The 14032-nt window shown below is 39.4% G+C and overlaps 1 protein-coding gene across 1 annotated transcript in view; it reads left to right on the top strand.

Annotated features, from left to right (window-relative positions):
• Window positions 1–13843, top strand: part of AK9 (adenylate kinase 9) — a gene marked incomplete at its 3' end in the record, with an annotated part of 63453 nt that extends 49610 nt beyond the window's left edge. The window contains exons 25-36 of the mRNA XM_010142739.1: window positions 300–518; window positions 3249–3462; window positions 4372–4573; window positions 5703–5849; window positions 7309–7529; window positions 8867–9063; window positions 9555–9724; window positions 10461–10559; window positions 10641–10743; window positions 11293–11407; window positions 12249–12294; window positions 13582–13843. Of these exons, the coding sequence (XP_010141041.1) occupies window positions 300–518; window positions 3249–3462; window positions 4372–4573; window positions 5703–5849; window positions 7309–7529; window positions 8867–9063; window positions 9555–9724; window positions 10461–10559; window positions 10641–10743; window positions 11293–11407; window positions 12249–12294; window positions 13582–13843 (1995 nt within the window). The remainder of the gene's footprint in view (window positions 1–299; window positions 519–3248; window positions 3463–4371; window positions 4574–5702; window positions 5850–7308; window positions 7530–8866; window positions 9064–9554; window positions 9725–10460; window positions 10560–10640; window positions 10744–11292; window positions 11408–12248; window positions 12295–13581) is intronic.
• Between the last annotated feature and the right edge of the window lie 189 nt (window positions 13844–14032).

Here is a 14032-nt window from a genome sequence, read left to right as displayed (position 1 = left end):
TGATATCTGATTAATTTTTTTAAATAAAAGATTCTTCCTAAGCTTTAGCTTTATCATAGCAAAGTTAACTACCAGATTGTCCTCTCTTTTTTAAATAGTGTGATACTTAATATAGGCTGGGTAACTTAAACATCAGTGGGCAGGAAGACCAATTCTCATCTCACATCAGACTTTGCTGATTTCCAGTGACTAAGAACGTGCTCAGGAAATCCTTGATAGTTCACAGAAAATCCTGCTGTCAATCATTATTAAAAATCCAATCATGTTTATGATTCTATTGTTATGTTTTCATTCACCAGGAAGAACTTGAAAAATTGCTAATACCACAAATCGAGATCAATGGAGGACGGAAGCCTCACATCGTACGCTACCAAATTTATAGCAAGCTCAGTTCTCTAATGGAAACTCGTGGAAGCATTTTTGAGAAATGTTACCCAATAAGTTTGCCACTTGCACACAAGATGCTAGTTTTCGCATACAAATTCCCAAGTTCTTTTGGTCAGTGGGATCCAATCAAGGTAATGTTCTTAAATAGCTGAAGAGTATTTTCCAGAAGTAATACTTTAAAAAATGTATTTCACATAAAAAAATACTATAAGACAGTAGCAACTAAGACCAGAAATATTTAATGAAAACTACATTACTGAATCAAACCCACACCACTGAATATACACAAAATACAGCAATCATTGATAATAAAAGGTGTTAGTCTTTTCACTGTTTCAGCTAAATTAAGGCTGAGAGGCGTTTAATAAAATCTGTTACATTACCATTAGCGACACAATTAAAGGTGTCACCAAATCAGAAGGAAATGTCTAATTCTTAAAGATCTTCAAAATACAGGACAACGGAGAAGGTCTTAAAGCCTTCCCGAAGCAGTGGAAACAAACTGAAAGGATTTGGGCTTTGAAGAAGCCACACAGGTGGCCACCAACCCTAGCAGCATCAAAAATGCAAACCAACAAATGTTGAATGTACAAAATTCATCAGCAATAATTCTTTGTTGTCAAAATTCACGGATTTTGAAAAGCAACACATCTAATTCTATAGTATTTTACTAGGGATGTGGAAAGTTGAAGTCAGAAAGTACTCATGTCTATCCCCAAAGGTGGGCTGAAACAGTCTTGTAGGTAGCAAGTCAAATGTGCATGGGTAGATTTTTGGGTTTAATGCTAGAAATAAAAGCAGGATGGCTTGTGAGTAAATAAAAAAGGAGGATTGATTAAAAAAAAAAACCCAGTGAACAAGATACAGGACTCAGTAAGTTCCTGAAGGAAGTATACTTTGGCCTTCATTTTACTGTGCTAATTAATCAAGTAACTTTTCTTCCCTTTTGTATAGTCATCCTGTTGGGTCTTCACCTGTTCCAGATTATGTTTACCTTTCTTTAATCTTGGCAATTAGAATTTTATACAGATCAGCTCGTATTATGGCTTTATATCATCAAAATACTTAAAACGTTTTAGGATCAGAATTGCCTTTTTCATGGCTGCATCAAATTGGCATCTAATAATCTAGGGACATATTAATAGATATTTCTTCTGTCATTTCCAATTACTGAACCCTAGCTTATATCTCAAATTCGTCTTAGTCCTTACCTGCTAGGCCTTGCACTTTGTTCTATTAGATTTCACTACATTTTTGTCATTCCATGCTCCAATTCATTCACTTAGGCTGTATAGTGGGTTTTTTACCAACCAAAAGGTACAATTCAGCTAGAAGAAAAAAGTCGTAGAAAACTATTAGATAAAATCAGAGCGGCGTGCTGACAGTGGAAATGTATGTGCTGACAATAATGAAAGGGAAATAGGATCATTTTGAGGGTATTTTAGGATATAATAGAAATGACAAAATTGATTAAGGACCGGAGGTTTTTCTGTAGAAAGGCAGATAGAGCATATGCCAATTACTTTCACATTAAATGGGGGCCGGGGGAGGAAGCAGTTATGCAACTGATTAGATAAGAAGAGAAAAAAAGTGATGATCTGAGGGAGGGATGGGAGCAAATAATACAGTAGAACAGACTCCTGACATCTTAGAAATTGAGGGCAAGCTCCCTGAAATGACTTGATTCAGGAATAGGAACCTAAGAATCAGAGAAGAGTCTGAGAAGGTACTGCCCCAACCAGATCAACTTCTCTATGTACTTACTGAGTCCTTCAAAGAACACTCATGGATTTGTGAGGTAGGACTTCCCTCTACAAAAAGCCGAGTTGGCTATTCCCCATTATTTCATATATATGCCCGTAACTAATGGTTTTTTTCTTAACATATTTCAGTTTGCTCAGTACAAGGTCAGATTAACTTGTCTAAGCTTGCCAGGATGAATCCTGGAGGCCTTTTGAAAAAACGGTCACTTTCTCCACCTTCCTTTTTTGTGGAAGAAGGCCAATGTAAGCGATAGGTTACAATTAGCCAGTAACAATTTAATTTCTGAGTCCCTTTAGAACAGTAAGGTGGGTGCCGTCAGGTCTAGGCAATGTTTTCTACAGATTGTAGTCAACGGTTTGTTCTAGAACATCTTGACACTTTGAGGCCGTTGCTCCAAGAAGGGCTGAAACAGGGGCATGAGTAAGTTCTTGCAATTAAACAGTGGTACAAGGAATTCATTTAGCATTTCTGCAATGACCGTTGCTGCTGTTAGTGCTCCTCTTACATCTCAGTGATTCACCAGTGCTACAGTGGGCTGCTTGACGTGTTTGAAAAGGTTCCAGCAGCAGCATATATATTTTACCAAAAGCCCTTTTGTCTTGCCTTGTTGTGGTTTTACCCTTCACCATAATGTAAGTATTGATATTCTTTTCTGCTTTCTTCATTTGTACATGACTTCTGCTGAACATAATATTCTGAGCATACCTTCTACTGTCAGGCAGATAAGTGGTTTTAATTCACACAGAATACAATTATTTCCTTTATTCTTTGAAAATAGAAAAAAGTATGATGTTATACCTCTCTGACTACACTCCCTTGATGGATAGACAGTGTTGTGGTACCACCTACTGGAAACAGTGAATACTCTTTTCTCTCTTCAGTGTTTGCTTCACCTTTTTGTACAAGCATTGCGTATGTATGGAAGTTCCTCAGACCCGGACGATGTATTAGGTCCATATGCATGAATTTCAGAATGCTTTGATGGTTTGTTCATGCAGATGGTACTCCTCTACCTGCCTATAAAGCTGCTTCTGCTGGATGGAGGGAAAGGAGGCTTTGACAAACCTAATTAACTGCTTTTTTTGTATATGCTACAGCTCAGTGAAGGAGATGTAATCAAGCCACAACAAACCCATGAAAACACAGTTTTTCCTGTAATCCATCGACAATATATTTATTTCTTTTCAAGTAATGAAAATAAAGAAACATTTATGAAAAATCCCATCAAATATATTCGTCAGCCAAAGCCTAAACCTGCTGTACCAGTTAAGATTGCAATTGTGGGACCTCCAAAATCTGGAAAGACTACAGGTAGGAGCCAGCATCATCTAAAAAGCAAAACCTTATTCAGTGACTGAAGCTGTATCTGCTATTAAAAATCATACACCGTTATATTGCTGGTCTTGCTGCTTTTCTTGCTGGGTGTAGTATCCTGTGGTTGCATTCTCTAGTGTCTCATTTTTCAGTTAGGTATTTATGCATTGTCCATCTGAACTTTATCCCAGCTTCTTAAGAAGTCAGTGACCTTGTCTGACACTTAGAAAATCCAGACTAACACTATTTATACCTCTTCTATTATTTCTGATTATTTTCTAATTGCTTCTTATTTCTTTCAATATGATCCAATGCAAAATGAGGAAATACTCCTAGGATCAAGGACCAGAACCCAAACCTCCACATTCCCCAATCTGTTTCCAAACTTCTAGATTAAAAAACCAAGATTTCCATCTTTCTTCCCTCTCCTTCTTCTCTATGACTCTTTTAATCCATAGGTCTCTGCCTTTAGCTGGAGGGGGAGAACATTCAGCTTACACCATAGCTTAATAATTAGAATTGGGTGTTAGAAAAAGAAGAGAGGGTTCAAATTATCTCATATTAAGCAGGAAATTTTAACCATATTTATCATTTCCTGGATAAACTGTCTAACTTCTAGGTTGTTCTGTAAAAGGGGCAGCAGTGGAAGCATATTTTCTAAGATATTTTGTAATAATATTGACTATTGCTGCTGAGAATTGAACACTGTTAGCGCACTGGGTGTGCTCTGCACATATGCAAAGGCTTGGGCCCTTTAGGGGCCAAAGCAGGGTTAGTACCCGCTTACCCCTGGAAATGACCCAGGGAATGAGCTGAGCTTTTAGCTTCTAAGATGGGCTTTAACAGACTGCTAGGTTGTGATGTTCCTTTTGTGAAATTGTGTGTTGAAATCTAAATGTTTTGCAGTTGCCAAGAAATTTGCAAGTGCCTACGGGCTACTGCGCCTGAGCGTGGGACACGCCATCCGGCTGGTCTTAGACAGGCAGCCAGAGAGTGCCTTGGCATTCCGTTTAAAGTGGCACCTTCACAGAGGACAGACTGTACCTGATGAACTGGCCATCCAGGCTCTCGATGTGGCTCTGATGAATCACGTGTGTAACACCACCGGGTAAGAGTCTTGTTTGGGTTTGGGGTCTTTTTTCAAGTCGTGCCAGTCCTTTCATAGACAGTGATCCCCATGTTATCACTGTAAAACAATTCCACTGTAACTCATCCATGGTTTATGCATTAATAATGCACACAAAATTAGGTTCTTCACGTTACTCTGGGAAGCCAGACAGAAGTATAATTTTCTGCAATTTTCAAGTACATATATTCCAGTAAACCAAGTAATGTGCTTTATGACAGTTACTCTTTTTCAGTCAATACACCGACATTTTTTATTATCCTTTGAGAACTACCATTTTATCTCTCTTATACCAACTCCAGCACCAACCCGGACACAACCGATTCTCTTTGGTCGTGGAGACTGGTTCAGTACTCGTGTTTTTTCTGGTTTTGTTAACAACTGAAGTTATTAAGGAGGAAATGGAACCAATGAGTCTTTCCACCTCATTCATACGGGATCCAGATTTCCTAGGCCCTTTCTCAACCACTGAAACACCTTCCAAACTGGGCAGACTTAAAAAGCACCCCCCAAAAAAACTCCCTGAGAATTATTACAGGCGAAGGCAATTCTGGAAAAAATCTGAAAATTATCTGAGCTTGAGATCAGAATTCTTTCAACTTTTCTTTCATGTTAAATACTGGAATACTGTTTCAGTGTATTTTGCCATAGAATTGCCCAGCATGTGAAAAGCATTTATTCTTCAGTATGATTCTAAAACCTCTTCCAAGTACTGTAGATCATTTCACTTTGAAAACTGCTCCTCCCAATCCATACGGAGATTTCCCATAGTTAAACTTACGTTTCCAGATGACTGATGCGTCACAATTTTCAAGTCCACCATTTTTGCAAGTCAGATCCTTCCACTTACTCTCCTATACCTTTGGCCGTTTGTGTAGTTCCTTTATTCGTTATTATTACTTAGTCTATCTACTTGATTATTTTTTTAAATTTGATTGCAAATTCTTAGGAGTGAAGACTGTGTTTATCACGTCAGGGCAGCGATAACTTCATGGCATGGGTGTAGCTTTTTGTCTCTGTTGGGAGTGCTCTAGGAATATACACAGTCTTAACAGTTAATGAGATACTGACTTCTTAGGAAAACTGTCTTTCTGTTTCTGTTTATATGCAGAGTTATAATTGATGGATACCCTGTAACAAGAAAACAAGTAAACCTCTTGGAAGCAGCTAGGATAATTCCAGTCAAAATCTTTGAATTAGAAATGGATGCAAAGGAAGTGTTCAGAAGAGCACTGCTGGATAAGGAAAGCACAGATAGGTAGTGATGCTCCCTGATCGCAATGTTTTTATCCACACAATATTGCCATGTCTCTATTTTCAGTGCTGTACCCAGAGAGGCCATATCTAACCTGCTGCATAACCTGGCTGTCTCCAAACCCCCCGTACGAAAAGACATGGGCACCAGTCTCTCCCCATGCTAATGCTCTGACTTCCACAGACCACGAATGGGGACATACGGAGTTTGTGGCGTGCCCTGGCCAGCTCCCCCGATAGCCGGACTCCAGTCACAGATGTGCAATGGTGCGCACCCACTGCTCAGTTAAATCGGGTTTAACGAAACGGTACATCAGAAATGGTACTAGTTCACTCTGCTGCTGAAGTTTATTATTCACCAACTCAAGTTATTATCATCATAAAGGGAATTCTTTCTTCTTCATCTAATAAGCTGGCTTTTAAGTCTTCATTGCAGTTCTTTTTAAAAGATGGAAATAATGTATATTTTAATAATGTATACAATCCAGGAGTTACCCATCCCAACATTTCCACTCAGCTTGCTCCCTTTATTTTTCTAAGGAAAAAAATATTCTGTTTAAAGAGCTGTTGGTTGTTTCTGGGGAAGAACAGTAAGTAGTTTATAAATGGACAGAGAATTAAAAAGAACAGAACATTCACCTTAAAATTAAATTGTGTAAGAACCTGGTTCTCATTAGAAGAAGTGTTTTCTAGGAAGTTCCAGATAGCTTAGAGCGTTACCGCATGTCTCTTTCATTTTGTCTTTCTTTTTATCAAGTATCCAGTACAATGCTTAATTGTTTACTGAAAGCCTAAAGACAATGTGCATTGCAAAAAATTAAATTAATGCCATCTTTTTGAAAGGTATTGGCTTTAAACTTTTCATTTGAAATACCAAACTAATTACATTTCATAGGCTAAAGTACAAATCAAATGTGCAATATCAGATATTTTTGAGAGGTACAACTTACAGAGAAATTAACCCTATTAAAACAGAAATTTATCTCTTTTTTTTCGGCATCATTTAAATTAAGAACCAGAACAAGAAATGCTTCTGTGTTCTCGTCAAAATATCTCTTCTAGTCTTGCGTAATTCAAAATGAAGCCTGTTTTTCAATGAACAATTTACTTAAAAGTCTGACAGCATTTTGTCTAGGGCACCATTTAACGGTGTATTGGTAGTGTGTGTCAGTTAATATGTGCTGATAAATTCCAAATCCTTTACAAAATTACTGAGTTGTACTTGGGACACAAAAGGTTTGTTCTTTGCTTCTGTACGTAACTGTCTGATCAGAAGTATGTTGCTTTTCCTACGTAACTGGTCACATTCTTCATAAAGTTGTATTTCTCAAATATGTTCTACAGTGACAAATAAGCAAATTTGGTAAAAAGGTCTTAAAGTGAACTCTAGAATTTACACCTGAAATTCAATGAAATGATCTAATCTTCAGACTTAAATCAGTGTAACTTTTCATTGTCTTCAGACCTCCCTACCCTGAACATGACAGCTCACAGATCCTAGCTATTAAAAATTCCTGCTACAAACAGCACATTGCTGCAATTAGGACTTACTACAAGAGGCAGCATCAGAACTGGTGTGTGATTGATGCATCTCAGAGCAAGTGGTGGATCTGGAACAAAGTACTGCAGGAAGTTCAAGTGGTTGTTAAAGAAATCCAGATATACCTGGAAAGAATAAGAGAAGGTAAAAGCAAAACAAAATTTCTCAGAATAATACTAATTTCTGTAAGAAGCTGCATGTAGTGAGTGCATTTCAACTTCGACTTGCTTTGGGTGAAGCTAATTCTTGGACACACACATACCCACAAATTCTTCAATCTCACCCTGCAGAGATCTTGAAGAGATCTCTGGAAGAGAGCAAAGACAGAACCAATGACAGGACAGTCTGAGACCACCTTCCAAAGAACAGGGTAACAGAATACAGGTGAAGGAGGTCAGAGGCTCCTGGTTGTGGCAGATCCCTCAATAGTGGGTGGTGAATCGCAAAAGGTGTCCCAAAGTACGCAAGGGGAACTGTGACTTCCAGCCTCACTTAATGTCAGTGGAGGAAGAGGGAAGGAGGGGGGAAACCTTAATTGTAAGTGCAGAATTAAGGTGAAATATGCCATCTGCGTTAATTTCTGTGCCACGGGAGGAAAACCACTTTAGTCTAAAATGACACAGTTCACGCTTGAATTTTTGTGTGTCAGCATTAGTCAGGGTTAAATACGCCTTTTAAACATGCCTGCACAGTTTAATTAGAATCCCTCTAAAGGGCAAACAAACTTCCTTATCCACCTTTTGGTTTTAACTTCTGCAGCTTTGTGGCTGCAGCCTTCTTAAAAATTGCAGTCATAAGCCAAAAAAAAAAAAATACATTTAACTTTTTCACATCAAGCTTGAAGAGCACAACTTTTAAATAGTTTGGGTTTGATTCAATTTTTTATTCAAGATTTTGAATTTATTTCATCCAGATAGACTGTAGCACTTGCAAGACATGAATGACTAAAAGGGAGGCTCTCCTCACACCTTGTACTCTTCTTCACCAATGTAAAGAAATAAAATAAGAGCTGAAATGTTCCTTAGCAACACAAAGGAGTAAAACAATAAATCATAAATAAAACTATCCCAGGGAAAAGAGACTAATAATTTAAGCATGCAGAGTATCCCACATCATTAATAATTATATTTAAGTGCTAGAAAAATGTTATTCAAATTAATTGGTAAATTTGGTTGCAAAATAATTTTAATACCAATCTATAAAAATTGCAATCCTAATTATTTTATATTATTTCATATTTTATATCATTATTTCATATCATTTTCATGACGAATTAGAATATCTTCTAAACTGTAACATTTCTGAATAGAAATGTTTGGTGTCTTGATGTCTTTCATTAATGAAACATTATCATTAATTGCTTTTATTAACAGGAAAAGCAGCTGGCATTGCTGATTTATGTGTCACTCCCCAAGAGCTGCAGCAGCGGCTGGGGGGATTTGGCCAGTACTGTCCCGTCAGCCCATTGCTTTTATTAACAGGAAAAGCAGCTGGCATTGCTGATTTATGTGTCACTCCCCAAGAGCTGCAGCAGCGGCTGGGGGAATTTGGCCAGTACTGTCCCGTCAGCCTTGCAGAAAAAGGTGAATTGGTGGACTGCTCTGCAACGTCGTCCCTGCAGTTTGCTGCAGAATTTCGAGGCCACTATTACAAAATGGCCTCACAGGAAGAACTGGAGGTGAGTGTCACACAGCAGGGCGGGAGGGGGGTTCAGGAAGATGGTTGCGTAGATTGTTTGGTTTCGTACAGAAACAAGCGGTGTGTAATCTGAACTAGAGTGGTGGTGTCAGCATCCAAGCTTTGGTTCTGCATATTTCTGCTGTCAAAACATCTCGGCAGACAAACCACAGCTCCTCTTGTCACAGATCAAACATTCGCTTTAAAACTACCATTTCCTTCTTTCTCCATCTGCTTTGGGGAGTCTGGGGGTAGAGAGTGGCTGATGATAGCAATGGATAGTGATGAGTGGCGGGTGGACAGTGATGACTTCAATGAGAGTTGGTTGGCAAAGAAATTACCTACCTGAGAGCAGCAGCAGCGCCAGCACACGAAGAGGGCTGGTGTAGAGGAAACAAGTGCTGGAACTGTGTGAGCCTGTCCTGTGGAGTTTGACCAACAGTCTTACAGTGCTCCCTTCCTTGTAACAACATTTAATTTCTTCTTCTACAGAAATTCTTGAGCAGACCAGAGGTTTATGTGCCACCACTGGCACCTCACCCTCTCCCACCCCCAGATATGCTACCAAGCAAACTAACTGTGGCAGAAGTGAAGGCCTTGCTCCGGGTCAGCGCTGAAATGCAGGGATACTGTCCAGTCACATACCTGGATGGAAAAGAGAGGTACATCACGGCGGCTCTCATTAGCTGAATCACAGGCTATGGGTCTTACATGATCACATGAATCAGGAAATACTTCCAAAGTAGTTTTTAATAGTGATCAGGGTTTGGACTGGAAAAGCAATTACAGTTCTCTATATTGCGGCTGTGGCTTTGGAGAATCAATGTAAAATCACCTTTTTGAAACTCATATGGCTACATATGAGGATCTGTGTTGGCTTGCTGTCTATTGTGATGAAGGCTGCTCGGATGTAGTTTGAGTTTTCTCGATCATAAGCCTTCGAAAGTTTAAACAAATCTCATGAAACCTTAGTACATGCAAAACTAGCTAATACAATTTTTCTAAGAAAGCCATAAAGCTCCACCATAAAGCTCCACCGATCTCCTCAGCGTGCAGGAATTTCTCAGCAAGGAAGAATTGTAATAGTCAATTCTAGGCTGTCCCTCCTTAATGTCCTGAACAACTACGATTGGCACTTTAACTGGAGGAAGTCTGAAGCAGCACTCTAAAAACCACTTAATAACCAGATTTTGAGGCAGAGGCTCTCTCAGATTTTGAGCCTTGTGACAGCCAGTCACAGCCAGTGTGAAAATTTGGATGATCCGATTGCTACTATTCTGTAGTTCCTGTACTTGCTGAATTACCAGAATACTCCCAGCAGTTCACCAATTTACACCACACAAATGATGGTTTACATTTCTTGTGAATTAATTCTTAATTCTTGCCCCATCTCTTCAGATACGAAGCTTTGGTGCCTGGTAACATCGAGTACGCAGTGAAATATCAGGATAAGGTATATATTTTTGAAAGCGAAGAAAAACTTCTGAAGTTTATGAGGTGAATATACTAACTGCATTTTAATCTTTAATCATGTCATCGTTTGTACATCTTCAAAGTGCTTATTTTTTATCTGGTCAGGTTACCAGAGAAGTACAGGAACCTCAAGCTTCCACGTAAACTCCCTCCAGCGAGGGAGCCGATGCTACTCACTGCACTTCCTTTGACTGGATACCTGGAACAGGCCAGTTCTCGCTTTTCTATTTTAGAACACGATTTTGCAATGTACAGTATATCCACCCAGTTTATTTCATTTTTAATGCAGTTTGAGTCTTATGTTTATTAATGGGATTATATTAAATTGAAAATTGTGTACCTAAAATTGACAGGAATTTTTTAAAACCTTTAAAATAATGGGTATTTGTCGCTTTAAAGAAAAAAATACAACCATCAGAGGGAAACAATAAACTGCAATATTATATGATTGATTTTCTGACTTTTTTTGTTTATCGTATTTTTTAAGATTACACTGTGCTTTGATTTTTAACACCAGGATAGACACAAGTCTATCTGGAATCATTTAAGGATAGTTGGTTACATTTTGAAAGATGAATATGAAATAAAAAATTATTCACGGTCACGTCCCTCCCTATTTTATCCCTCATCTTCTATAATTCACCTACTAATATATCATCCAATAGTGTTAGATTTGCATGGCAACAGCATCAGCCTTTGAAAATATTTTTGTTCAAAATTTCTGTAACGGTCTTCTAAAACTGTCTTCTTTCTTTAGGGAGTAGCTACTTGTCTCATAAAAGCTCTGAACGAAGTCGGCTGCTTAAAGCCCAAGTTTCCATTCCTAAGTGTAAAAAAAACTGCGCTGCTGTTTGTCGCCTGCCACTTGAAAGGTAGCGTATAAAGTGCTATGCTATAAAAACAGTGAATTATATAAATGCACTAATGAACCTGACACAGCACTGATAACCAATTTCTCTAGTTTTCTGGTGTCCGGGTTGGGAAAATGCTATCATATACTGATTTTAGTACTGGGTTTTTGGAGTGTGTAAGGACCAGGGAGGAAAATAAGGTAAATAGGGTAGGCAGATAAATAAGTCATCTCTCACGAATCCTGGGACTTTAATGACGTTTTACCATCAACAACCTGATGGCCTTAGAGCATTTCTAACATGCACTGCTGGGAGTTTTTAAACAGAAAGTCAAATGTTATGATCTAGGTGGTGCTAGGATTTAAACTAGTCACGGACAACCTGAATTGTCTTTAAAATTGACTAAAATTACTGTAATAAAAGGAGCTGAGATACTATCTGAGGATAGGTGCCTGAGTGCTTGCCTTTGCTTCAACTTATCAGGTGGTCAAATAAAACTTACTAACAAACCTTGCCTGAAGACAACTTTCTGATCATACACAAGTCCGACAATACATCAGCTAACTAGGGAAATGAGAGGTCTGATCGTGCTGAGAAACAGCTTAAGTATGTGTAACACCTGTCCTTTCCAAAAAGAGCCCTTCTTCTGCACGGGCTCAGTGCCCATACTCGAAGTCACACAGTGCGAAAGAATAGATATCCCGTGCAGATTTAATTAGGGCTGTAAGTTTTCAGCACAGAGAAATGAAATGTTATTTATCAGACTAATTGTTTGTGATGTTACCTGGGGAGATCTGAATATTGATGTCATTTGGAGTATCGGTGTGTTGATTATTTTTTGATTCTTTTATTTAATCCACAGTCCAATCGACCACCTTACCTTTCCACAACAAAGTTAATCCAAGACGGTTTGTGCTCAGCCCACAAAATAATGGTAGCGGAGCTACCAGAGGTTAGGACTACTGCTTCACCCAGGAAAGCTGCTCAGGCTTTGTTCCTGGGTTCATAATTGCTATTTATATATAAATAATGCTTCTCTGGTTGTTTTTGTGCAGTCCAAGATAGCAGTTACAGCTAATAATCTTTAATCAGAAAACAATCCTGTCCAGCGGGTGAACCTGACCTTGCCTCATGTTATTTTTTTCTACTTAGATAATGTCAACCTTTATTATTTGTCTAAAACTCTCCACATCCTGTGTTTCCTCGTGCAGTTTCCAGAGCCCTCCAGAATTTCCTTGGGCTGTCACAGGTTTTTCTAGCACAGCTCTGTTACGAATGACCACTGATGGCACATGATCCGCCCCTGTATAAACGTACAGTCCCTCAGCCAGCAAAACTGCTTTTACGCTGCAGCTCAATTCCCCTGCAAAGGCGGGTTTCATTGCCTTGTCAGCACAGCTCTGCTAACACAACGGCGGCTGCGCGGGGAATGCTTTGCTCATTTATTGCATCATTAAATCATTATTAGCGCCGGAAAGGTTATGCAAGTGCACAAACCTTGTTTCCTTCTGCAGTGACAAAAAGTTGGACCACAGGGATCCAGGAGAACAAATTCTCCTGACACTGGGCAGAACCTTTTCCAGCTTGAAGATACAGCATCCCAGTACTCTGAAAAATCTCCTTTGCAAGTATTTACTAAAGCATTATTTATTAGTATGTGTGTCTCTTCAGAGTCGTCACACTGGCCTTGACCAAAATAATCAAAATGCTTCTTGTTGTGGTCCCTTGGAAATTTTTTACACCCTAATTCCAACTGAAGTAAGGCTTTTTCATCTCCAACTTACGTCCCTAAATACTAACATTTCAATAAGGGACAAGAAACAGTGGTTTCATTGCTCCTGCAGCTTCTCTAACAATACTGGATTGCCTTCAGTATCCAAGAAGGTGCAAGTGATCAATCATAAAAGCAGAGAGATTTGCTCCCGGAAAAAAAGACTAGGAAACCACACATCACCACAATCACAGCAATTTAGGGCCCTTCAAACTTGACTCCTCCAAGAGCTCTATGCACAGCCAAGCCTGAGAAATCACTCAGCAGCTGTTAAAGGCTGTTATCTAAAATTTAAAGGTAGTGGGCTCAAGTGTCTTACGACATAGGTCCTCATGCTGTCCAGGTTTTGTAATGAGATATAAAGTACCATCCACAGGAAAAAATGATTATGGATTAGCTGTCTTAAATCACTTCTTCCCCTTAGCGTCAGTGTAACAATTAATAAAGAAGACTCTAAGGATTGGCACCCAGCGTACTCCACAACACGGCTTAGGGCAGAGGGAAGCGAGAGAAGCAGCACAGGTCCTGGCCTTGACACTTCCTTCCTCCCCGAACTATCCTTCAGCCCTCGATGTTTATGGGCAAAGCCTTTGGCTCACGAACAGCTGTGCCGAGGAGGCAGCGGCCCAGCGCCAGCCACCCGGTGCCAGGCCGCCTTGTCCAACGGTGCTGGCAGCCGAGCCTGGGTTTGTAGTTTCTGTCTACAAAAGCCTTGATCTGCTGGAGTGTGGTTACCCTTTCGGAGACAGAAACTTCTGGAATACCAGACATGGCTGGTTGGCACAGCCCGCAAGTTTGATCCGTACCAAGAATAAAACCATCCGGCACAGAGCTGCTCCCTTTTAAAAAGGATGCACTAATGCACCGCTTCCTCT

Source organism: Buceros rhinoceros, unplaced genomic scaffold, assembly GCF_000710305.1.
Source record: "Buceros rhinoceros silvestris isolate BGI_N320 unplaced genomic scaffold, ASM71030v1 scaffold7709, whole genome shotgun sequence".
NCBI classification, from domain to species: Eukaryota; Metazoa; Chordata; class Aves; order Bucerotiformes; family Bucerotidae; genus Buceros; species Buceros rhinoceros.
The sequence above is the reverse complement of the archived record's forward strand: the minus strand, read 5'-3'. Positions and strand labels throughout refer to the sequence as shown.